Source organism: Falco peregrinus, chromosome 6, assembly GCF_023634155.1.
Source record: "Falco peregrinus isolate bFalPer1 chromosome 6, bFalPer1.pri, whole genome shotgun sequence".
In the NCBI taxonomy this organism is placed as follows: Eukaryota; Metazoa; Chordata; class Aves; order Falconiformes; family Falconidae; genus Falco; species Falco peregrinus.
Genome location: NC_073726.1, coordinates 92,552,292 through 92,569,059, shown reverse-complemented (window position 1 = coordinate 92,569,059; position 16,768 = coordinate 92,552,292). Strand labels below are relative to the sequence as shown.

At 51.4% G+C, this 16,768-nt stretch overlaps 1 protein-coding gene across 2 annotated transcripts; it reads left to right on the top strand.

Annotated features, from left to right (window-relative positions):
- Positions 1-1,289: 1,289 nt before the first annotated feature.
- On the top strand, positions 1,290-16,555 carry ACRBP (acrosin binding protein). Of its 2 annotated transcripts, none has more exons than XM_055809233.1 (10): positions 1,290-1,401; positions 2,256-2,468; positions 5,907-6,001; positions 6,115-6,220; positions 6,361-6,763; positions 14,470-14,602; positions 14,829-15,008; positions 15,115-15,282; positions 15,358-15,444; positions 15,996-16,555. In XM_055809233.1, exons 1-10 carry the CDS (start codon positions 1,377-1,379, stop codon positions 16,107-16,109), a joined length of 1,524 nt encoding a protein of 507 aa, XP_055665208.1. In that variant the 5' UTR covers positions 1,290-1,376; the 3' UTR covers positions 16,110-16,555. The 2 variants fall into 2 exon arrangements, with proteins under 2 accessions (XP_055665208.1, XP_055665209.1); XM_055809234.1 differs by having other exon boundaries at positions 1,314-1,401; positions 2,286-2,468.
- Positions 16,556-16,768: the final 213 nt, after the last annotated feature.

Sequence of the window (16,768 nt, the reverse complement as noted above, 5' to 3'; positions counted from 1 at the left end):
GTTGCCTGTTTTAATGTGAGCGGCAAGAGCTAGCTGGAAAATGTCCCCAGCTCACTGTCTTTCTAAGAAGCTGGAAAAACATCCTAAAACTCAGTGCTGTCGTTAAATGGTCAAGCTTCAAGCTTCTCAGAAACACTGGCATCCAACAAGACATCTCATAACAAACTACAGCCTGTCTCCTGCAAGGACTCACAGAGCTACATGCAGTTGCCAGACACCTTTTTAATGGACCGCGTGGCTGGAGTGATTTCAGCTTTTGCCTTGACAGCCTTCATGGCCACCCCGGGTAGTGGCAGGCGACATGTCAGCCCTGCAGTCGCAGCCGGCGCACCCACAGCACTCCCTGCAGCTGCTGCATCCAGCAGCGCTGCTCCAGTCTCCCACAATTTGAGACAGAAGCGACTTCTTCAGCAGCATCGTGCCACGCTGGGAAGCAGCAGACTTCTCTGCTCTGCCTGCAGCTCCTCTTCTGTTCTGCAAGGGTGTCACTTTGCAGCCGAGCTGGGGCTGTGGGGTGATTCAGGGGACACACAAAGCCGCTGTGCCACCCTGCATCTTGCTTACAGCTGCAGTTCTTGTTGCTGCTGTGCCAAGCATTTTCTTTCCAAGCACCCTGACAGCTGCTTGCCCAGGATGGTTATGGTCATGTCTTTCCCTCTCACATCAGAAAGTGCCCAGCCGTGGGAAGCGCCGTGTCGGCTGCAATTCGTGGGGTGCACACGTGGGTCACTGCATCTGTGCCTCACGCTTTGGTCTCTGTCGTAAGAACTGGGCACAGGCACGTGGGTTTGGTGTCCCCCAAAACCAGCCGTGTGGGGCTCTGGGCACCTCCGCACTGGCCACCCCAGAGCCCCTTTGGCTGGCACCATTCCTGCTTTGGCCTGAGAAGGCTTTCCCGTGCAGAGCGGTGCGCAGGGCAGCGGCGGGGGGCAGAGGAAGGCTGGCTGGTGCTCCTGGGACTTGCTGGGGGTTCACCGGAGGACATGGCTGCCTGGGGGAGATCAGGCTGGCTTCCCCCCACGTCCTGAAGCAGGCCAGTGTGGGGACGCTCCTGGGGGGGCACGAGGTGAGTCTCAGTCCCCTGCAAGTGGAACAGGTTTTTGTTTTCCTTCTGCTGCAGGAGGGCACAGAGCGCTCTGGGGCGCAGGCCCGCCGGGGAGCCTGGCCAGGCCTCAGCTGCCGTTGCCAAGCTGCCAGCGCCATGTTGCCTAGCAGCGGGGGCGCCGGCCCCTTGCCTCTCCCCACGCCCGGCTTCCCCCTTCCTCCCGGGGGCGCCTGTCTCCCGCACCCCCACAGGCACGGGCGCACAGCCGTTACACTGTCCCTGCCCCCTGCACCGTCACCAGGGCCACCGAGCGGCGAGGCCTGCGGCGGCCATGCCGGGGTGGCGCTGCCTGGCGGGTGAGCGAGGCCTGCGCGGCCGGGCGGGCAGCCCAGGGCCGGGGCCGGAGGCTGGAGCCCCCGGGCGGGGGGGCCGGGGCAGGAGCGGAGGCGGCTGTCGGGGGCGGGGGAAGGGGACACGGTGCCCGCCGAGGGGCGCGGGCCGGGCATGGCGGCGGGGCGGCTCACGGCAGGGCTGCGCCATGGTGGGTGCCCCCGGGGCAGCGGGGAGCTGGGCAGGGGCTCCGGGGGGGGGGGTGACCAAAAAAAACCCAAAAAATGAAACAAATCCAAAGATCAAAACACCTCCCCCCAGTGCAAACCAAACCAAACTCAAAAACCCCTGACTTAAATTCTTTTAAAAAGTTTTCTTTTTCTTCTTTCTTTTTAATTTTTTTCTTCTCCTTTTTCTTTTTTATTTTTCTTCATTCTTTTTCTTAATTCTTTTTTCTTTTTCCTTCATTCTTTTTTATTTCTTTTTTCTTTATTTTTTCTTTTTTTCTTCATTGTTTTTTCATTCTTCTCTTCCCGTTTTTACTTTCTTCTATTTGTACTTAGTTCTTTTTTCTTCTTTTTCTTTTTTTTATTTGCAGGTCATTCTTTTTTCTCTTTTTTCTTTTTTTTCTTTTACTTTTTTTTTTCCTTTTTCTCTTTTTTCCCTTCTTCTCCATTCTTTCTCCCCCCTTTTTCCCCAGGGCTTCTGGTTCCCCTGGGGCCCCACAAGCAGGTGTGGTGGTGGCAGTCCAGGCCAGCTCAGCCCAGTGCCCCACTCAGCGCTAGCAGACAGGATCAGGCCACCCTGCCAGCTGCTCTCCCATTCCCACCCGCTGCTCGCCCCGTCAGGGAGGGCTCACCGCAGCCTGCTTCTCCCCCAGGGCTGCTGACCGTGCTGACGTTCTCTGCAGCTCCACCGGTGCCTCCTGCTCCAGGCAGCCCGCTGTCGGACAGCGAGTACCAGCTCTTCTTCGCCAGCCTGGGGCCCCCCTGGAAGGCAGCCATGCTCTGCCAGCTGCGCCAGGCACAAGGCTGCCTCAGCTCCACCATCCTGCAGCTGGACCAGGAGGAGAACCACGGCCACGTCCCTGAAGGTATCAGCCCACCTCCACGGGGAGATGTGGGCATTGCCCCAGCTGGGGCAGCGCCAGCTGTTTCTCTGCCCCAAAATGCCACGGGCTTGTGGGAATGGTGGTGGGATGGCTCAGTTTTGGGGTGTCTAGACAGCTCAAAGCAGGATACTCCCAGCACTAGGGCACCCTGGATTTGTGCAAGGGAGTTTGGTTTTGTGGCCTCTCTGGGTAGCCCTTCCAGTCTGCACACCTTTCCTGAAGAAAAAGTCTTTTCCTGATGGCCAGTCCTAACCTCCTAAGCAGGAATCTGCAGTTTTTTCCCTCTTGTGTCATCTGGCACCACCAAGAAGAGTCTGACTTTGTCATCGTGTAGCCTTCCTTTGGGTCCTCGTGGGCTGCCTCTCTTCTCCATCCAGCGGAACAAGTACAGCTTCTCTTCACAGGTCACGGGCTGAAAGCCACGACCACTTCAGTGGCCCTTTGCTGAGCTCTTCAGTTCCTCCACATGTCTGTCGGTGGGGTGGCAGGGGAAAAAAACTGGCTGCAGTTTTCTGAAACTCACTGAAGCTCATCGTCTCCTGCCAACAGTACACCTTACAACCTGATCGGCTCCTTCCAGCTTCAGCTAGGGTTTAGCACAGAAGCTTGGCTCATGGGCTTCTGTGGGCCTTTAAGAAAGCATGAGCTGATAAGCTGCTTTTTTAAGTGTTTAACATTTCAGGAGCCAAGAAACATCCCAGTTCAGAAAACACCATAGCAACAGCACCCTTTAAATCTCTGCAGTCATACTTTCTCTGCACCCCTGCATCAGAGAATTTAAGTGGCATAATTATATCTGTGCAGCTGAAAAACTTGGGACTACTTCTGTTGTATTTTTCTTCAGAGGAAAAAAAATAGGAACAATTTTTGTCATAAAAAATATGTCTTTATATTTAGCTATGAACGTCAATGAACTGAACGATCAGCCAACTGTGCTTATTTGGACTGCAGCATGAGGGCAACTATTTCTTGCTTGTTTCTGCAGCTGTGTCAGGGGAACAGGTCCCACCCTGCATCACCAGACCCAGGGATGGGTCCTGGGCTCCTCCCTCGCTTGAGGACACCTGCAATCCATGATGCCATGGTGTTATGTGTACCTAGGGCCTGTCCCTGGTTCCTCTCCTGGTGATGCCCAGCACACTGGCACCGCTTTTTGGCATATCCAGCCATGCTTCCACTCCTGCTGCTTTCGGAGGCTCAGCTGCCAGCAGCAGGAGCATCTGGGAATGCCAGAAGATGGGACAATTTTGCAGGATGCCCTCTTTGCTACTTTTTCCTCCAGCCCTCAGCCCAACAGGCCCATCTGGCAAACTTTATTCCCCTCTGTGTTCCCTTTTCCCCAGTTTTGGGGCTATTTTAGCATGTGTTACAAACCAGCTGAGAGGCTGAGTGGACGTGGCAGTGCATGTGCCCTCACATATTTTGTCTCCACTGTCCCCACAGATAAATGGCCATGCTGTCTGCAGTCAAATATTCGTGAGCATTAATTGTGCCTCTTTAGGCGTGGTGCTGAGGAGAGCAGCTACGCTGTGTTTTAGACAGGGGAAGCCTACACAGAGCCTTTCAACACTGCTGTGGAAGATGAGAGTCAGGAGGATGTTTCCTGATGAGAGTATGCAAATACTTCAGCTGGTTCCACCTTTTAGTGATGATGCAATTGTTAATTAATTGCCCACCCACCTCCCCACCCCCATGCTGGGATCTCATGCAGGTGGAGTTGGCCACAAAGCCCAAGGGGGTGGCTTCCTGACGCTCAGCAGAAGCTGTGCTGTTTGCAGCAAACACATGGGCAGGACGAGCAGAGGAAAGAGGCAGAAGATCATATTGATTAAGCAGTTGGTGCTGGGAATGTCTCCCTTTGGCAGGAAGGTCAGAGGACTCAGAGGTAGACTAGTATCTCTGCAGGGGAGATGAGCTGAGAGAAATGAGGAGATGGGGATCAGTGCTGAAGGAGGTGAGCTGCTCGTCAGGCAATGCCACCAGCGTTCGACAGGCTGTGGGAGAGCTGAGCCACAATGAAAATCTAGAGACAGCAAAGAGAGCCCACAGGAAATTTTAACTGTGTCAAGTTTTCCTTCACTTCCCAGGTACTGGAATGAAGATGTACTTTTCTTCTCCCCTCACCCCAAAATGGAAAGTTTCTGTATCATTGTGGGAATGGTTTGTAACAGGACACAGCAGGCTGTAATACTCCAAGCTCCAATATGCCTGGTCTGGCACGCTTTGCTGGGGATGCGGTCCTGGCCCAGGAGAGCCAGGCTAATGCTGGGGATAGCAAAGGGCTGGGCATCCTCCACTGCTCAGAGGTAGCAATGCTCCTTTGTAAGTAGCGGCTATGTGATGAACTGGAGCTCTGCAGCTCCCAGTACATGTGCACGGGCATTGCTCTCAGTGAGTCCCTGTCGCCTGTGTCCTGGAGAGATTGCGTAAGGCATCACCAAGGGACAGGGTGGGGATCTGGCATGTTACCTCCAGCTTGGGTAATTTTCTGGGCTGGGATCCTAGTGAATACCTGAAATTCTACTATTGCTGGTGAATCCATGTGCTCAGCACAAGTGAAGGAGTACATACAGCATAAAAGATGCTGCACAAATAACCAACAGGAGAGCACTGCAACTCTACTGCCAGCCTCCTTCGTCTCAGCTGGCACTTGACCCATTCAACATGCACAAAGGGCTGGCTCTGCTAGCTGGGCCATGCACTCGCAGAGCAGAGGGAGCACAAGGCTACCCCCCTCCCCAAATGTCCCAGAGTTTTTTGCTCTCCTGCATGACCTCAGCTCTCCCACAATCGCTGCAGGAGGAGCTGTAGCTTTTGAGGCAGTAGTGTTGGCAGCACTGGGCAGGATTATGGTGCACGTGTGTACAGGCACAGGACTTGCCAGCAGCATCTTGGCCCTGTGGACTTTCCTCCATCCCCTGCATGGCTGGAATCAATGTCAAACTCTTTTTTTTTTTTTTTTTTTTTTCCCTGAAGAGGTGGTCTCCTGTGGTGTTCCCAGTCACAGTCTGGTCATCTTTTTAAGCCATCACACACCTGCTTGCCTTTTGTTGTTGTTTGGTTGTTTTTTTTAAACCCTTGAAGGACTAATAACAGAGTCCTTATTAGATCCTGGAAACAGGAGGTTTGGGTCTTTGTAAAAGGGAAGATAACCATGTGAAAAAGGGCAGAAGGACTAACTGAAACCGTGGGTAGTTTGGAGGGAAAGTGCATGTGGCACCTGGGATTGGAAGCCATAATAGCACAAGGCTGTGATCTCCACGTGGGGTCAGACAGCTTTGACTTTCCCTTCAGCCACTAGCACTCTGAAAGCAGCCATCCAAGAGGTCCCCAGCTCTTGCTCTGCCCAGGTCAAGGGGGCAGATGCCAAAACCTGTGGCCTGCCCCCATCCCACATCTCTCTCTCTCTCCCCTCTCCAGGGCCAGTCTGCTGTGACTTCCCTGAGGCTCCGTGGTTTCAGACCTTCTGCCAGTTCACCCAGTACCGCTGCTTCAAACGCCAGTTCTATACCAAGGTGGTGCACAGGATACAGGGCAAGGGGGAATATATCTTGGGAGATGGAAGGGGTGAGGAGGAAGGGAAGATAACACAGTGAGATTCATGTTTCTCCCTCTCTCCTCCACCCAGCGAATCCCATGTTCCAGTTTGTCTCCTCAAAAAAAACTCCTCATGACAGAGCAACCCCATGCTGTGGGCTCCTGGGCAAGGGGCAAAAGCTCCCCTACAGAAGAAGGTATGGCTACACCAAGCTGTGCTGTGTGCCCCTGCTTGCCTGCATATCTCCTGTAGCTACTCTTCCCCCGCTCCCCCCAGCAGCTTTCTGGCTGGCCTCAGGAAGGTGCCCTCAGCCCCCCCATCCCACTCTCTCCCCAGCTCCAGAGCAGGCTTCTCTCTTGCACGTCGATGCCCTGCTGCGTGCCAATGTGGACAGTCTCCTGAAGTACTCCTATGCACTGTCAAGTCAGAAACCACTGCTGAGGAATGTTTCCACAGCCACGCCAGGGGTGCTGAGACCCCCACAGGACAGGGGGCTGCCTGCGCTCCCACCAACCCTGCTGGTCCCAGCCTCCTTGCCTCCCAGGCTGAGATCCCCTGACCGCACAGAGCAAGCCTGGGAGCAACGCCTACAGAACAACGTCTGGCAGCTGATCCACTCAGCCCTCTCCTTGGAGACATCCCTGGGCACTGAGGGCCCTTCTCCAGACTCCAAGTCACACCCAGAGAGCATGTCAGGCAGCACTGCAGAGAGGGTGCAGGAAACAGCCCCCCGTGGCAGGTAAGTGGAAGACCTGTCTCCCCTCTGGGCAGGGTACCACACACCACCCATGCAGGGCTGTCCTCACGTGGTAATCCTATGGCATTTGTGCCCCTGCCCTGAGCAGCTGGTGAGCACAGGAAGGTTTTCTGGAGCAAGCTGTCCCATACAGAGCAGAAATGTACTTGGGGAGCCCCTCAGGGACCCCTGCTCCAGCACAGAGTAAAGCAGGGAGAGGGTGACACAGTGCTGCTAGCGCCTGACAACGTTACTGTCCTCATGTCATGAGCAAAGTGCATTTAAGCTGGGCCTTAGATGCAGGCAGGGCTTTTTCCCATGCATGTGTGTCCTCACACCGTGGCCATCTGCAGCGTGCAACCACATCTGCACTCATCTTCCCCCAGCTCACGTCTCTGAGGAGTACGGATGACCTGCAGAAATAGCTTCCTTGCCAACATGGGTCCTTGGGCTGCTGGAGTAAGCTTGTGTCTCTCTGTGTTCCTTGCCTCTCTGCATTCAACATGAGGCAGATGTTTCTTAAAAACAGTCTGGCCTGAGGAGCGCTCCATCCTTGCCCAGGTAGAGCAAAAGCAGTCCTGGGCTAGGAGACAGAGCCGGGAGCACAGAGCCTTGCTCCTGGCTGTGCAGGACCACTGCTTCTGCCCGAGCACATGCACACCTCTGCACTCTGGAGCTGTGCATTGCCCTGGTTGCCTGGTCTGGCTTTGAAAGCAGCTGCATGCCAGTTCAGCACAGGGCCCTGCGACAGTCCAGCTTGCTGCAGTCCTTTTACACACCTTCTTGGCTCCCCCAGCCTTGGGATGCTGTAGGAGCTTGTCGAACATCTTGAGCTCTTCCCAGCTGATCTGCCAGGATCCATTTGCCTTGATCCTCAGGCAGCTGGGGCTCGCGAGCTGCCAAAGGATCCTGTGTTTTCACTCAACTTACTTGCTGTACCTTTAGTACTTTGTGGCTGAGGATCACTTGCCTTGACTGAGATGCAAGGGTTGTTTTGCTTGCCAACAGCAGACAGAATGCTGTCTAGATGTGGTTTTCACAGAGAAGTCGTTTTGCTTTGGCTCTGTTGCCGGCTACTGATGTTCCTGTTACCACACAGGTTTTGTGCATGATTGCAGTCTGTGGTTTCTATTAAACACACTGCATACTACTACAGTTGAGCCAGAGATCCCACTTCTGCATGTAAAAATGAATTGCATTGCATTGTTAAAGCTGTAACTGTTCTGTTGCAAGGTTGTAACTTATGTCATCCTCCTTCCTAATACTGTATGAGGCTTTTACTGCCTGGCAAATTTTTACTGGGGTACGTACTCTGAGGCAAAACTGTGTTTCATTGAGGATATGTTCATTTTTCCTGCCTCTGAAATTGAGCCTTGCTCTGATTTAGTTATATTGGGATTATTGAGGGACTGCTGTGATTGCAGATGACACTCGCTATTCTGCTGCAGAGTTTCTCAAAGACACTAATGCTGACTGTGTCTGTAACCTGGCAGCCGAGCCCCATCAATCATACTAAGCAAAGCTTAAATTCAAGTGAGGATAAAAAGGCAAGATAGACCACGCCTGTCAGCTTTGCTGCTCACCACATCCCACCTCCTCTCAAAGGGACTTCAAAGTATGACCTAAAAAAGGGGTAAATGCTTTGAGGCTTTTCCATTCCAGCAAGAGGAGCAGTGCTGGGTGGGACCATTCAGCATGCACAGGTGCCATTCGACGTCTGGTTTAACACAAGGGGCGCGGGGTTGTGAGGGCACTGAGCCCAGGGCTGTGTGTCTTCCCTAGGGTCTGATGTCTAGTAGGACATCCATCCTTGCTCACTCAGCCCTGCTTGTGGCAGCTGCTCTGGTAGCTCTACCAGCTTTGATGGTACCTGATGAAGCTAGCTGTGACCTTTAGAGACAGACAGGGCAAAGGTAGTAACATAACAAGGTGAAGAATTTGGAGCATACTTTTGTGGCCTTTCTGCTAGCAGTGAATCATCATGGGGGGGGGGGGGAAATTTGTCCCTTATTGCACTTATTCTCAATTTTTAGTTCTTACTATGCTTTCTGCCCTGTGATTAAAGAGCTATTTATTTCTCATTATTGCCTTTCCTCAAAGTTACCTGTATACCATGATTCAATCCTGCAATAAGCTAAAAAGAGCTCTGTAGCTTCTACATTATAAAGCTCGCATAACTCTCACTCTCTGCGGCAATTTTTAGTGTCCCTTTAAAACATCCACACACTTCAGCTCTGCATGCACCATTCAGTGATGGGTTTCAGCAGTTGGGTACACAGGAGGAGGTCAACCTCCCTTCTCTTCCCTGCTCTTCTGTTTGCACAAGAATTGCATTTGCCCTTTTTCCCAGGGCTTCCCACTGTTGTGTTGTTCATCCGCTATGACCCCTACACTCCTTTCAGCATCATGGCTGTCCGGGATGCAGACCTCATCCTGTTGGTATTTGCGTGTGGATGCTCCTGGTTCATGTGAGCCCTGCTTCCACAGCAAGGACGAGCCAAGCCCTCCCAGGGGCTACATCCTCCTCCTCCTGCTTTACCCCTCCAAACAGTCCTTGTGGTGCTTATGTACTTCATCCCCAACAGCTTTAATTTTATCACTAGATCCTTTATTAAAAATACTATCTCCAGGAAAAAAAAAACAAACCTCTTTTTGAATTATCCTCATTCTTTCACAATTATTGTTTTTCCACCCTGGGTCTGACAGTGCGGGATGGGGCCCGTTCCCCTGACACCTCTTTCAGAAACTAGCTGTCACTTGAGGATTACGTAGTGGTACCTTTTGGACATTCAGTGAGGCCAGGGCCCAATTTAGTGCCTCCGTATTGTTACTGTGTGCAGCTAGCTGTGAAAGGGGAGCCGTAACATGGCAGGTAGTCTTCTCGCCAGCAAGCTAGAAGAAATTCAAATGCTTGTAGGCTTTTGGGACTCTCAAAGCAGGGGTCTCTCAGTGTCCCGGGGGCAGAGGTAAAAGGCTGCAATATTGTGCAGGTCAACAGGACAGAGGTGTTTACAAAATACAGTTTTTCCCTTGTCTGTGCGTCCTGAGCCCTTGGGCAGGCATTATTTTCCCGTTTTCCCAACAGCTCCTGCATTAGGTTACCTGCTGGGTTTGATCTGTCAGGTACCTAGCCAGCCTGCCTGCCTTCTTGCCTGCAGGCCAAGTTCTCTTTTTTTTATCCTGAAGCTGCTAAGAATGGCTTTTTCCTTGGTGGTTTTAGTTTCCTGCAGCAATCACCCCCACCCCCCAAAAAAAAAAAAAAATCAGAAGTTACAAAGTGCTGGAAAGCTGCTGTTTGCTCTTTATCCTCTTTTCTGCTTGCCTCAGGTATTCACTCCACCTCACACAGCCATCCAATATCAAGGAGGTTCAGCAGCTGAAAGTTAATGGTCCAAATCCTTGTCATTACGCTGAGGGAGAGGTGAACGTTGTCAACCAGTATTCTTGAGATATCGCTGAAGTATGGTCTATGTGTGTCACTCCATGTCTCAAGATGCTTAAGCAAGATAGGCTTTTATCTGAAGTTTTCTCCTTTTGCCTTCAAGCAATTACTGATCTCAGCCCACAGATTCTACTTAATTATATTTTTTCCCATTCCCCTTGAAACACTGCCTCCCAGTACCTGTTAGGCTTTTCCTAGAGCAGTGGTTAGGACATTAAGGCGCAGAGGTACTAAGCTGGGAAGGGATTTGCATTTCGAAATCACCTTAGACAGACCTATAGCTTTCCCTGAAGTATGGTGAAACTTCTGCACATCCACAAACAGCTCAGCAGCATGTCAACAAGTGTAGGGGACCAGCAGCAGTGCTGTTATGCTCTGCCAGGTCCGTACCGCTTGCCTGTAATGCCTCTGTGATGGGACACAAAGCCCCAGCACTGCCATAAGGCAGCAGCAGTGAGAGAGTGGCTGGATGCACTGAAGAGCGGTGCCAGGGCGCTGGGCGTCACCAGGAGAGGAACCAGGGACAAGCCCTGGCTGCACCTAGTGCCACGGCGTGGTGGATTGCAGATGCCCACCAGCGAGCAAGGAGCTCAGGACCCGTCCCTGGGTCTGGTGATGCAGGGTAAGACCCATTCCCCTGACGTATCCCAGTGGCTTTCAAGATACTAGCTGTTATTTGGGGATGATGTAAAAGTACCTTCACTCACCCCAAGGTGGTAAACCAACTCATAAATTTGCAACCGTGAGGTCAGAAAGGCTCACAGCAGAAATGGAGAACAGAGACAGAGGAGGAAATGAATGTGACAGAGCAACAGAATTTCTTGGTAACCTCAGGCTGATGGTGCGACTCAGTTTCCTGGGTGGGTCAGCGGATGTTATGGACACAGTTCATGTGCAGCTGCATATGTGGCCAAAGGCAAAGTGTCAGTAGGTGGTGCATACTGGTATGAGGCTTTCTGACCTGCATGAGCTGATCATATCGAACATGATCTGTAAATCTAAAGTTTGCTGTGCAGCAGAGGCTCCTACCCACATCTGATTTTGTGTTTGTTCTGAACAAGTAGGTCATCAACACGCAGCAGATGTTTTACTGCTACTTATAAGCTACTTATGGAAGCACTCTTTTTAGAAAAGTTCCCTTTTACTGCCTGTTTTGCCTGTAATCATCTATTTGCATCTTGTTTAGGCTGCACTTGTTGGACCAGTACATGTGTTGGAGAAAACAAAGCCTGTTAAAACCCATTTATTAACAGTTGCTTTCAAAGCCTCAGGTTGTTATTTATTTGCTGTTCTTAAAAAGGTCCAGCAAGGTGGACAGTTTTCTTCTTTTTTCTACCTTGGTGATGAAAACAGCAGAGCTATTCATATAATTTTTAATGGCTATTAATGTGCCTCTGACTTTACTGGTTTGATCATCCTGGTGTGATGAAGAAGCAATCAAATCACGTGCCACTGGAATAACAAGCAAGTAGTGGAACAATAGCCAATATTTGTGGCTAAATTCTTTCAGATAAGTTTGGAGAGTAAGATCGGGGTCCTTAATTGAAATTTGTGAGTCCCATCAAGATGACCCAGATGGTTTACCAAATCTTGAAGGCAAAGATCCAGCTGCACCTAAGCAGTCAAGCATCTGAGAGGTGGCAAGGACTCCCTTTGGCTGTCACAGATTTATCAGCGAAATGTGGACTGAACACTTGTTCTCCAGGGCTACAACTGCTTAAGAGAAAATTGTCAGTGTCAGGTAATCCCCATGCAGACAGCAATCCTTTACAAAAGAGAAATGCTAGGTGTGCCTTGGGGGCTGTCACTGGTTCTTCTCTCAGAGATGTCTAGCTCCCAGTCACAGAAAAAAGCTGAGAAGGTTGAATTGAACAACTCTAGACAAGATTTTCAAGTGGGATGAGCACTGACTTTTTGCTCTAAATTTCAGATTTCCTTTTCTTCTTAGTATCCTAAATGGTCTGAATGTTTATAGAGGAAACAAAGAAAAACCAAAAATAAAAAGGATCATGTGGAGCCATAGGATGGAGGAGTGGACATAAAGGATCTCACAGGTTCTGGAAGTATTCTCTGCAGGATAGGTGGGGTTTCTTTCTTTTTTTTACCAGCACATTGTAATTCTTTCCAACTTTGCCTGAAACAGTTGGTATCTGTCACCGCTGTCCTCAGTTTGCACTCTTCTGTCCTCTTGGAACTCAGCCTTTCCCTCCACAAACCTCTGACCAGGTTGGTCACACTGTGGTGCATTGCAGTAAGATGCACAGGCTTGCAATATGCAGATTTCCAGATCTTCATCCGTTCTTGTTTTTTCAGGGGATGTGGTTAATGTGCTGTGGGTTGGCACCACAGTAATTTTTTCATGTCTGTCCCCACAGCATACCTTTTGCAGCCCGTACAGAATGGTACACCGTACAGGATGGTGTGTTAAAGGAACATCTTCACTCACCTTGTTGCAGGCTAGAGCAGCATCTGCTTTATGATAAAACAAACTTGACTGTAATGTTTTTAAAAAAATATAGCACTCATTGTATTTTCTGTGACTTAAGATTTTCCAGATTCTCTTGTAGAGTGAGAGAGAACTTCAGAGATACTGACATGCTCATTTGCTGCTTGTTAGTGTGAACAGTTTGGGTACAGGATCACTCGTTTCTGACCCGCTGCCAGTGCATGACACGTGCTGTGAGCTCCTTTCCCCACGGTGTGTGGCAGTGCCCAGGCATCTGTGAAGGAGCTGTACAAAGCTTCTGCCTGTTAGCCCTAATGCTCACCCGTGTTCTCCTACATGGACGCACAGCCAAACCCCGTGCAAATGACAAGCATCTGTGTGTTCCTGTGCTTATGGTGTGTACCTCTCACATGTCCATAGATCTGTGAACACCAGTCATTCCTTACAACTTGACTTCTTCACACACTGCACAATCCTAAGAGCCTAACAGCAGAGAGAGTGACCTCTTTTAGCCTTGAGGCTAAATTGCTATCACTCACCCTGGCCTTCTTGCTCAGCACAGGGCATGGAGCCATGCCTGGCAAGCCCTGAAGGAGAAACATTGTGTGGCCGAGGTACAGACCTTTCTGCTAAGAGAAATTTAGGATATCTTTTTGATGTCTCCAAGCTGTGGAGAAACCACCCCATCAGCTACTCCCACACCAAATACTCTTTGTGTCAGGAACGTGTAGCTAACTTCTGCTTTGAATGGGTCTCACCCCAAGTTCCAGTCACCAAAAGTCATTGCTTTTCCATCTGCTGATGGAGAGAGCCTTCCAGCTGATCCCCACCTTGGTGCCAGCACTGACAGACTGAGGGGCCACCCACAAGTGTCTTTGCTCAGCTAAGCTTCTCGCTCTGAGTGTTTTCCAGGCCTTAGGAAATGTCATCTTCATGACCTCCCTCCAGGTTCTCCAGATCATTTTTATTTTTTTAATGCTAATCTAAAGGTCTCCAAGAAGTTTCAGCTGCACTTAGGAAAACTTCTCCATAGAGGTTAGCCCATGCATGGATTTTAAAAGCATTTTAACATAAGCAATTGTTGCTCTTATCTTCTTACTTTCTGCCAGATCAAAGCTTGTTTATTTATCACTGGTTTTGTTTGTAGGCACAGGAGACAAATGTCTAATGAGCATTTTTACCTCTTCTGCACTGTTGCTGATAACTGACACCATTCCTGTCTAATAACATTTCTGTACCATGTCTACAATTTCTACTGTTCCTAAGAGAGGCAAAATATTCTTATTGTCCTTATCACACTGTCATTAAATTTTCTACCTTTAGCTTCCTTCCCATGTCAGTTTGGATGAACAGTTAATTTGTTGTTACCGATTTTTTCCCCTTTCTGTCAAATACATTGGCTCAAGCAGGAGGGAGACTTTGGAAGTTACCTACTCCAGACCCAAATGGGGCTGCCCCACGGTCAACACTCAGCAGACCTCTTACAAACATCTCCCTGCTGTGCACTCAGGTGGACAAAACCAGGCAGGGGCTGCTGCAGGATCCCTGGGGAAGTTCCTCAAGCTGTGCTCCTCAGCCTGTCCCTCTCACGTGCTCCCAAATGTACACACACACCCCCCGGAGCCTCCACGTTACACACGCAGATACAGACTCTGCATGTACCCCCATTCCTCCATGCAGGTTAGCCAAGGTTTCTTTGGGAAGGGTTTTTTTGCTACTTTGGGAAGGGTGTGTTTTCTCCCCTTTCATTTTTTAACCAGAGGTCTACCTCTTCAGCTTGTGACAAGAGATGAGACTTGACTTCATCCCTTTCTCTGTCAGCCTTTTAGCCCTGAAGAATGATGAGGCAGTGATGATCCTGTGCTATGCGGTGCTGGAGGGAAACTGTGTCTCATCAGCCGTCACCCAGATCTGGAAGGAGATGGAAGAGAGAGTCCTCGGGTTTGGAGATTTGGTAAAGATGCTGATGTCCCCATTTGACCCCCACTGTGTGCAGGCCTCTCTGCAGTGCTGACCACAATGCTCTGGTGGCCAGAGCTCGTCAGCACTGTCCCTTCAGGTGCCACCTCCTGGGAGAAGCTGACCTGGGTGACCAGCAGCAAGATCCAAGCCAGAGCAAGGACATGGGAGGTCCTCGGTCTCCTTTTCCCCCCCTGACCTCCCCACTACATCCACCCTAGGTGTGTGACAGCCTTGGGCGGCGTCACATCGACCTGTGCCCTGACTGTGCTTTCTGCTCACTGAAGAGGGAACAGTGTCAGAATATGAAAAACCTGAACCGTGTTCACTGCAAGACAGGCAACTTCAGCACCTACATCAACCCTCAGATCTCAGCCCAGCATCAGGCTGCAGGCAACAAGGTACTGGGTATGCTGCATGTCCTGCTGGCCTCTGAGGAGCAGCCTAGGCTGGGTGGTGGGGAAGGGGAGGAAGAAACATCGCTCTCTTTATCCCCCTCCTCTGCAGACCAGCTCCCCAGAGACCTCAGAGTACCATGGCATGGAGGTTTTCAGAGGGCTGAGGGCAGAGTACTGGTGCAGCCGGATAGCCACCCATGGCTGTGAGGACCCTCGTGTGAGCCTCTGGCTGAAGGCAGAGTACGCCGCCTTCCAAGATGGAGATGCCCAGAGCCAGGTAGGTGCCCCGTGGATGCTCCCACCCCTCCTTCTCCTCTTCCTCTTTCTCTGGCCTTCATTCCCACCTTCCCAGATCTGCGACTCAGATGGACTTCAGCACCCCAACTACTGCGTGTTCAAGAGCCACCAATGCCTCCAGCAGAGCCTCTACAACCAGCGGGTGAGAAGCAGGCTGCACCGCCCTTCACACAGCCTTCTCTGTGGCTGACCCCTCCACAACAGCACCGAGTCCCTGCAAGACTCACCAGCCCACTGCTTTTCCCTCCAGTAGGACAGAGTTGGGTGTGTTTGGGGGTGTGACAGTGATGCAAGTGCAGCTGGTGAGTAATTGAGGCAGTGGGATTTGCACAGACGCTGTAAGAGTGGAGACGACCACTAATGTTGAGACAGAGGAGCTGTAGGAAGCATCCCACCCATCAGGGTTTCCCTGCATGTCCCTGCAGGGGGGGATTCTCCCCCATCTGCTGTGTGCCTCCTAGGTGGTACAAAACCCAAACCCACCAGAGCAGGACAGAGGACTAGCCCATACCTTAGGAAACACACAGTTCAGCTGTCATCCTCCCCCTCCCACTTTCCAGGTGGTTCTCCCCTCTTCCTTCTGGTGCCCCCATCACCCCAGCCTCCAGTTGCCATCCATCATCGGGGTCCCCTTTCCTTGGGGGGAAGGATGGGCAGTGGTAGCAGCCTTATGAACTCAGGCTCTCCTTGCAGGTGACTCGTCGCAGCTGCCTCAGAAACGAGACATACCGGGTGCTGAGTAAGAAGGAGGGAGAGGAGCAGGTGCAGCTGTGGCACCAGAGGTTCCTCAGCCTTGCCAAGGGGTGATGCCTGATACCAGGGGGATGTCTGGCAAGGACAGGACTCCACAGCAGGCTATCTGGAGCTGTAGTGGGGCAGAGAGCCTGGATAGACTTGGACAGCTCTTCCCAGACCTCTTGCTGGCCAGCCAGCTCATCATGGCCTGATCTCACCCTCTGAGCACCTGCTCTGTGCCGGCGCCAGCGGCACACCATGAGGGGAGCCTCACAAAACAGCATCTCGCTGTGGGACCTGCTGGAACTCCTCCTGAAAATATTTTCTCCAAACAAAGGAGCAGCTGAGCATTGGAGAAGGCATCAGCCCTGGCCACCTAGATTAAGAGCCACTGGCCCAAGCGTCCTTGTCTGAAATCCCCAGCCATCCCTTGCCTCCCTCTCCCTGCAGGATTACACCAGGCGATAGTTCTCCCACAGATGAGTCTTATTGTATAAAGAGCCTGTTCACCCTACAAACTTAATTTGCTTCCTTCTCTCTGATGCTGCTGCTCTATTATACCCTTCGGTGACCCCCTCCAGGCTCCCCATGCCCCCCTGCTCTGCACTCGGCTGTTTTTTGCTCACTGCAGCCCATGTCCCCTGAGCACGATGACCCCAGCGTGGCCTTGTCCTCTCCCAGCCCGTGGCAGGGAGCAGAGACAGGCACCCACCAGGTCCCAAACACAGCAT

What these genes read in the sequence shown, in the direction of transcription:
- ACRBP (XM_055809233.1), top strand. Translation starts at nt 1,377, where the DNA reads ATGCCGGGGTGGCGCTGCCTGGCGG. An exon ending in CCACGGCCACGTCCCTGAAG is followed by an intron (nt 2,469 to 5,906) that starts GTATCAGCCCAC and finishes TCCCCTCTCCAG; the next exon opens with GGCCAGTCTGCTGTGACTTC. An exon ending in AAGCTCCCCTACAGAAGAAG is followed by an intron (nt 6,221 to 6,360) that starts GTATGGCTACAC and finishes CTCTCTCCCCAG; the next exon opens with CTCCAGAGCAGGCTTCTCTC.